Source organism: Aulonocara stuartgranti (genome assembly GCF_965226115.1).
Source record: "Aulonocara stuartgranti genome assembly, chromosome: 19".
Classification (NCBI taxonomy): domain Eukaryota; kingdom Metazoa; phylum Chordata; class Actinopteri; order Cichliformes; family Cichlidae; genus Aulonocara; species Aulonocara stuartgranti.
The window spans coordinates 24146055-24154170 of record NC_138955.1 but is presented as its reverse complement, the minus strand read 5'-3'; the positions used below and the strand labels follow the sequence as shown (position 1 = coordinate 24154170).

Below are 8116 nucleotides of genomic sequence, written 5' to 3'. Positions count from 1 at the left end.
ATTAAGCTCATATGCCTGTAGTGTTCAGCGAGCACAGAAAAAGGCCAAGTAAAGGGAAGAAACCATGACAGCCGTGGCTTCTGAGTGCTTTACGTAACACCTTTCTGCAGTCCTTTGGTTTACAAAAAACAGAACAAAAAACAAAAAATATCAATGAAGCTCGAGCTCACACAGACACAACACCTCAGCGCAGTTGAAAATTAGAATCAGTAGTAAGGCACGTTGTCAACATGAAATGAGATGGAGATGAGGACGGATCACTTTGGTCTGACAGGAGAGCGTTAGATTCTCAGCACAATTAAAATGATAAACCACACCGTTTCGATCAGCGACAAACACACGACGGCTCTCTGGGTGAAAACAGGAGTGTTCCAGGTAAACCGGCAGACAGACAGACATCAGGAGGTAGAACAGGAGTAAACCACAAACAGCGAAGGTCAGGCGTCAGATTCCCTGTGACCTTTCACTCACTGGATTTCTTCTACTAGACAGGAAATTGGTTTCAGGTAGAAACGCGTATAAAACTGCTCAACTCCCACATTGCGTGTAAAAATTGAAATAAACAAAAAACCCATCAAAATACAAAGGCTTCTGTTTTCAGGTTAAACTCTGAGACATGGCAAAGGTGCCCTGACCATTGACTTGATGTGATTGGCTCCTCAGTCAGAACCAGACTGGGATTACATTACCATTTAAAAATACATATTGTATGCTGAGTTAATGACATGTTGGATTTACTATACTAAGAAAAAAAAAAGCTGCCAAGAAGGAAAAACTCTTATTTGTCATACAGGTGCTGACTGTTTGTCCCATTTTGTGTCACAAAGTGCATCAACACTGACAGTCCGAGATTAGAAAGAACCTTAATTTATAAGTTACACTCACACCTAACCTATAGACTCTATGTAGAAAGAACAGTAATATGGTTTGCTGTTCAGTTGTCATTCACAAATAAAAAATACAATTAGATAAAAAGGCAACAAGAAAAACAATTTACCCTTTCTATACTGGAGCATTGAGATGTCCTCTCTACACCCCCCACCCCACGCACGCACACACACTTTCTATACAACTTCAATATAGTGCTCACAAGCGGCTGCATTCTCCTTTCTACTAAGGAAATAAATATACAGATAGATAAATAGTCCATGCTCTGACTGCTGTACGGCCACAAAGACTTTCATCTTTCATCAACAGGAGTTGCTCGGTCCTACAACTGAAAAAAGAAACTCGGGCCTGGGCTCTCCTGGCTGGCAGAAGCACGCCCTCTTAAGTAATTGAAGGGATTTCAATTAATAATCAACCCAGACCTGATCTAACAGTCAGAGTGCCGCACGAAGCACGGCAGCTCAGGTTTCTTCTGACGACTGCTGCAGTTACAGAAGCAGGAGAGCAAAGTGACAAATACTTGGAAACGTGAGGATCCACGTCCAGGAAAATTCACCTTAAACACTGCCGTATGCCATCAGTTTTTCATGTCCAGTACCACCCATTGCAACACTTCTCTTGCAAGTTTTGCAATATACTTTTGGTGTGCCAACTTTGTCTAAACATGTCTGATCTACTCTTAGTAGAGATTATTCACCTCCTACTCATAATACAACCAGCTGGAAAGCTAAAGCGCTGCCCGGTTTGATTCCAGGTCTTCCTGTCCCTTCTAAAATGCCTTTCTGATTGTAGCATTGTTATATACCAAGTTTCAGCTAAAAATAAAATTCTTTGATTAATATTGATTGGTTACACAAATAAAAGGTACATCTTTTTTTGCATTTTTGTTTTGTTTGCCAGTAAAATGTCATAAATTAGCTTCTTCAATTGCTACTTTTCTGACAGCCCAAAACCCCAGCATAAAAATACTAAAAAAAATTTAAATAAAATACAAAGACAGAAATAATTTCTTTCCATTTTTGCTCAACTGACAAATTGTGTCAAGTTTTCGATCTCACTTTTCCTGTCAATAGCAGTTTTGGACTGATAACTATTAAAAACAGTGCAAAAGAGTTGTACCATGGATGTCTAACTTTATAAGACGCTCTGAATGTTATTCTTCATCTGTTACAATAAATATTTCATATCTCTTGAGGCACAAGCATAGGTGCATAACTAGGTCCTCATAAGAGGCATGTGCATATTAGAATTAGTGTTTCATTCCACCTTAAACTGGCTCAACCTTGAGAAAAAATTTCAGCCAAACTATCAGATAGACCGTTAAAAGAAAAAGAAAAAAAAAAGACAGAGTTCATCAGAAAGAGTTTGTCAGCCCTAATTCAGCCGGAGCAGCTCCTAAAAAAAAGACAGGAAATGTTCAGAAGTTCATCTCGGTGATCAGGACTTTACCAGGATCTCCATGATGTGGTCCAGGTCATTCAGGTCCACGAGACAAGACTGGAGGCTCCCGGTTGAGGAATGGCTGGAAGAACGTAATTTCACGTCCTCGTCCGGCCATAGCGACACGCTGACTGGCCACAGAGACCCTGTCGCCCAGGCCGACGGCAGATCTGAAGTCTCATACATCGATGTGTCAATGTCCTCAAAGATATCATCCAGGGCGAGGTCGCTGAGGTAGCCCATGGCATTTACTGCATCGCTGAAAGTACTGATGGCTGCAGCGGGCAGAGATTTCTGCTGGTCGGGGAAGTCAATTGCCTCCTGAGAGGGGAATTCGGGAGACAGTGGGGGAGACAGAGACAGGCTTTCCCCATCTCCTTCGGCACACCCAGGGCACGTAACAGGCACGTCCTCTCTGAAATCGTCCCTGAGTAGACAGGAGTCATCTGCATGAACGCCGCTGATGCTGAGACGTGAATCTGAGGTGCAGGTTCCCACGCCGTCACTCCGTATTTCCTCCTGAATCTGCCTGAGAGTATTGATGAGCAGCACGGAGCGGCGCAGGCTGAGCTCCATCCCCGCCTGATAACGCTGGAGCTTCTCCAAGCAGAGGCCGAGCACCCGCTGACGCTGCTGCAGGTGGCTCATGACCGATTTGGACGGGTCAATGAGAAGCCCGGCCTCGTCTTCCTGGCCATCCTTTCCACTCTGCTCCTTTTCCTCCGTAATAGTGGCTTCCGCGACCACCTCAGCCTCCAGCTCCTCCAAGCAGCTCCACTTCCGCTTCACACCTCGACCCAACATTGGCCTGCATCAGGGGATAAAGAGCCCATTTGTTAGGTTGCAATAAGGTACAACGTGTAATGAAGAGTTACATTTACATGGCAAAACACAACAAATAGTTCTGCAAAACTAAATTAGGTAGAGAGGCTAGTTTCCCAGGGCTTGAACTGACTGTTGGTCTTAAACATTTGTCTTTTTTAAAGTCACCAATCGGAGCATTTCCTCCTGTTGAAGTGAAAGAAAATGAGACACAAACCTTTGACAGCAGTCGCTGAGATGGTGTGTCTATTCTTTCTTTATTTTATTTTTTTAGGGCTTGGATCTCTGATCTGGCGGCATGGCAATAAACCTTGCATTCAATTTATGTAAGAGCACAAAGCAAGCGAGCATGCTTAGTTTCAGAGACACTGTCAGGCACAGAGCCTTTTCAAATCAGGAGAAAACACATAAAGCTGCAGATACTGAATATATTATGCACCTTTACATAGTCGATTTTTTTTCTCCCCTGAGTTAAGACATTTGAAAGAGCGCATTTTACCAACTATGACTCACTGTTAGACACCCCAGCAGGCTTGACAGACTTTACTCATCCATACAGGGATGGGTAGCGCCATGGATCACTTTCTCTCTGATCCTTTTACAAAAGTAAAGAGGACACACGAAGCCCCATTTGGTGAGTTTGACCCTCGTCGGAGAGATTAAAGCTGCTTGGTCTAATTTAATATGTCGGTAGAAGCCTCAACAAAGTAAAATACGCGGATAATAAACATGTTAGCAAAAATCAGTCTTTTTAAATCGCTAACTACGATCATATGGTCACTCTACACTACTTATTTAGCTCAGGACCCCCGAGAACACCCCTTAACCCCGTGACGGTTCCCGTACTTCAGCGGGAACGTTAAGATCCAATTTGAACCAAGTTTAAAGGGCAAACTTGAGTTCAATTTAAGAGAATGACATGAAGACGACAGAAAAACCAACCTCACGTGCCCTTGGGAAGTGTCATGGGAGGTATGAATCCGTCGAGTCTTCGGCTGGTTTCGTTTCAGTGTCCCGTTCCTGAGCTGTAGACGGCCGAAGTGTGAGGAATGTACTGTCCGCTCGCAGCAGCTGGGGGAAGGCGGCGGAGCTGCGGAGGAGGGGGGAGGGGCACGGGAGCTCACCGGCGCACGGGATTGGTCCGTTCACCCGACGATCAAACCTCCGCCTCCGCCACTCACGGGGCAGCGAGTGTGCGGTCGTTTGTTCCGACAGCGATCTGGCGCTGCGTTTAAGAACACCTCGTAACAGTTGGAAATCATGTCGAAGCACACGAAATACACGTGAGCGGCGATAATGGCCTTTATGATCGGTGGAAAAAGAATTTATCAGGACATGGGCTTGTTTTGTCCAGTAAGCGGTAAATAATAAAAGCTGAGCATGTTTTTAAATATGAAATCACTGATAGAGCGTAACCACTGCTGTTATTGACCATGGTGGACTTAAGTATTAACCCTTTAAACTTGTTTGTCTTTTTCCGTTTGACGTATTTTTGGAACTTTAATTATTTTTTTTCACGCATTAACTATCTGCATAAATTTTCTGTTTAAGTACAGTTATATATATTGTCCAGTTTAAGTAGTGTTACTTTAGCTCGATTTTTCTTGCACTGACTTTATAGTTGTTGACATAAAGCAAGAAGTGACTTGTTGAGAAGTGTGTGACAAAGTGACCCTACTTCTCAGTTGATTTATTACCCCAGTAATCACTCAGAATGGGTTTACTGCTAGTCTTCAGTCCTCTTGAGTACAGCACAATGCATATAGCCCATGGCATTTAGTCAGGATATGGCAATGGCAAAGCTTATCTGTGGTACTGTGTTGTTTTTAATTAATTTTAATTCTAACTTTTATTTTACTTATTTGTTTATTTAGGTCACCTGAAAGGATTCTGTTCAGCATTTGGTTGCACTAACAAGAATCCAAGAAGTCACCTTTTTTCTGTACCATCCATTATTTTTTCATATTGTCAAAACTACTTTTACTCCACGAGTCTAGTTACTTGCATTACCCAGGTTTTAGGTCCTGGTTTTAAGGCATACATTAATGTAATAGCAACTATTAAGTGAAAGTTTGATTCAAGGCTAAATTTAACTAACATACATGTGGTCTGTTTTTGTTTCTGCAACACGTGACCTACTTAATATTCAGTTTCAGATCCACCAGTCTCTCCTCTGGGCCGATTCTGGTTCCCAAAAACCAAGATGGTGACAAGCAAAATTCTACAGTAGAGCTTTGGAACAGCACTGTGTCTCTATAAAAGAAAAAAAGTGTCAATAATACTCAGACTAGATTATTGGCAAATCAGCAATATACCTGTTGCCTCTACTCAAAGTAACTTATGAGTACTTTCAGCATTAGTGTTGTGGCGTCCTACCGCATAATGTGAAGTAAGAGGACATTAAAGGTGCCAAACATTATGCTATTTTATGGACAATTCTTTCTCTTTTAGATGCCACAAATGTTCAGACATTGATTCATAAAGTTCTCCCATGAATTTACATCTAACAAAGAAGTGAACATTTCTTTTAACAACATTTAATCAACACAGTTTTACCAAACAGACACCAGTGCATCCGTGCTGGAAATATCTAGAAGCCCCAGGTTGCTCTATTGCGTACCTGAACGCAGCATTTTAAAGGGACAAGATGACTCAGAACGGAACGGGAAGGACGTGACCAGAGAGACAGGAAAGGCAAATACCAAATAAGGAAGGTCTTATTCCACCTTATATCTCTTCCTTCTAAATCAGTCACGCTTGTTTCCTCATCTTGTTTCTTTCTTTCATTCTCATCAGCCCCATAGTTTTGTCTTTTTTTAAATTGAAATCGTACATTTGCGCGCTTAAAAGATATATTAGTAAAGAAGAAAAAGCAGCTATATAAAACAGAACCAAGATTTCATAGTATTTCATCTTTTACTCGAACACCGATGTACACTTTACTCTTTTAAGCTGAATGTGTAATCAACGGTTATCTAGATTAAGAGAGGAACCTGAAAGCAGCGTGGGAGGGGTGGACTAAAGCTCACTACTGCACACGTTTTTTAAAGGAAGTGTTGCCCTGTGACAGCAGAAGGCACATGTACTTTAAGCATGGTGCTGTGTATTTATAATAAAGGTCAGAGTAGCATCTTTCAGACCTGCTCTCTTAACATCACATGATGTTAACTTTATGAGAGCATTTCTGAAACAGCTCAGATTTTCTGCTTCACATTTATTTATTTTTTCCCCTCTTTTGCTGCTTTTTAAGACACTCGAGCCTCTTTCACCGATGACTGGATTTTTTCCCCTTAGGCTGCCTTTTTGCTGACTCACTGAGAGGCCATTAATCTTTAACTATAAGCTAACCAATTCCAGGCGACAGTCCAGCTTGCAAAGTAAGCTATAATTTTATGAAGAAATTGCTTTTGTCAGGATCAGACAAAACTTCCTTCAGATTTGTGAATATGCAGTTTTCTGAATATGAAAAAGCTCACGTTTTGAAAAGGACAAAATGTGGCTCGACTCTGAACAGGTTTGCTCCAAGTTGCGTTTCGAACACACAATGGTGCTGTTATGTTGAAACCACTGCAACTCTCTCCACATATCTAACGCAGGATCTCACGGTCCAATATCGTCATGTGACAGCACGTGAGAACAAAGGTCTCTCTGCAGCCAGACTGCAGCTGCAAAACATCTAATTCTATTTTAGTGTCATTAAAAAAAATCCTGTATTTGAGGGAACATATACAGACTCAACTGAAAACTCCTTCAAGGCGTCTTTTAGCAGGTCACACGTGGAAGAGCACTGAATAAATCATGCATGATTTGAGCATGATTTTGAGCACCTGTGGCGTGTGTTTTTGCACACACCACAGGTGCACCTCTAGATTTCGAAATGACCAAGAAGTGTGTATAGAGAAGTGTCATTAGGAAAGCTCTATATCAGTACAACTCCATTTAAATTTAAGCATTGATTTATAGCGTGTTTCCACTTTACTTGTTAACAGGTAAATACGGATAGATTAACTAAACAGCTGTTAACTGCAACACAGGTCAACAGCACCTCAAAGTGTGGTCTTCAGAATTCTTGCGAAACAATGATGAATCAGCACCTGTCTCAGTTCAGCAAAAACTAAACCTTTACAGGTAGTTCTTGCAGGATAGTTTCATTAGACTGTTAGTTTTAACCAGCTGTTCCTAATAAACTGAAAACTTTTACAGTTTCTGTATGTGCCAGCGCTGATATAGTGAAAACCAACTTCTGATTGGCTGCCCCTTCAATTCTCACCCCAAGAATACACGGATATAAAATACTCAAGAAATGCTTACCATTCCACCAGACACGCCCCAGAGCTTTTTGTTTGTTTGTTTTAAGCTGTAACCATGTGGACCTGCACAGAACAGATGAGAAGGGCAGGGATAGTATAGAGAATCCAGCCAGCCTTCAAAATAAAAGACCCCATAGAACTTAAATGCTCAGCTTCTGAAAAGCTACCCTTGTGATTTGGAGATATGCCAAGACCAGCAGCTTCGTTAGCTACAACTCTTCAGCTCCTTAATAATTTAAATATCTCATCAGCCAATCACGTTGCAACAGTTTAGGCATGTAGACGTTGTCAAGACGAGCTGCTGAACTTCAACTGAACATCCGGATGGAGATAAAAGGTGATTTAAATTACTATGAACATGTATTTATGGTTTAAATGACCCTGAATCCTCCAATAGTTATGCTGCAATATGCATAGACTGCTGGGGGATTCCCATGATGCATTGAGTATTTCTTCTTCAGTCACCTTTATCACTCACTATGTGTTAGTAGACCTCTGCATTGAATCATACTTATTATTAAACTCTGGCTCTCTTCCACAGCATGTCTTTTAGCCTGTCTTCCTTTTCTCTCCCCTGTCACATGCCCCGCCCCTCCCTGAGCCTGGTCCTGTCAGGCGGTTTCTTCCTGTAAAAGGGAGTTTTTCCTTCCCACTGT

General features: G+C 41.8%; 1 protein-coding gene across 3 annotated transcripts in view; it reads right to left on the bottom strand.

The window, feature by feature from the left end:
• Positions 1-7678, bottom strand: part of LOC309695078 (cell division cycle-associated protein 4-like) — an 8254-nt gene extending 576 nt beyond the window's left edge. Inside the window, exons 1-3 of one of the 3 annotated variants that reach the window (XM_082515502.1) lie at positions 7462-7678; positions 5290-5403; positions 1-3136 (exon numbers count right to left, since the gene is read on the bottom strand). The exon at positions 1-3136 is cut by the window's left edge and continues 576 nt beyond it. In XM_082515502.1, the coding sequence (XP_082371628.1) occupies positions 2326-3132 (807 nt within the window). In that variant the 5' untranslated portion in view covers positions 3133-3136; positions 5290-5403; positions 7462-7678 and the 3' untranslated portion in view covers positions 1-2325. Of the gene's footprint in view, positions 3137-4092; positions 4309-5289; positions 5404-7461 lie in introns of those variants that run through there. The other 2 variants (XM_082515503.1, XM_082515501.1) reach the window with 2 other exon arrangements.
• Between the last annotated feature and the right edge of the window lie 438 nt (positions 7679-8116).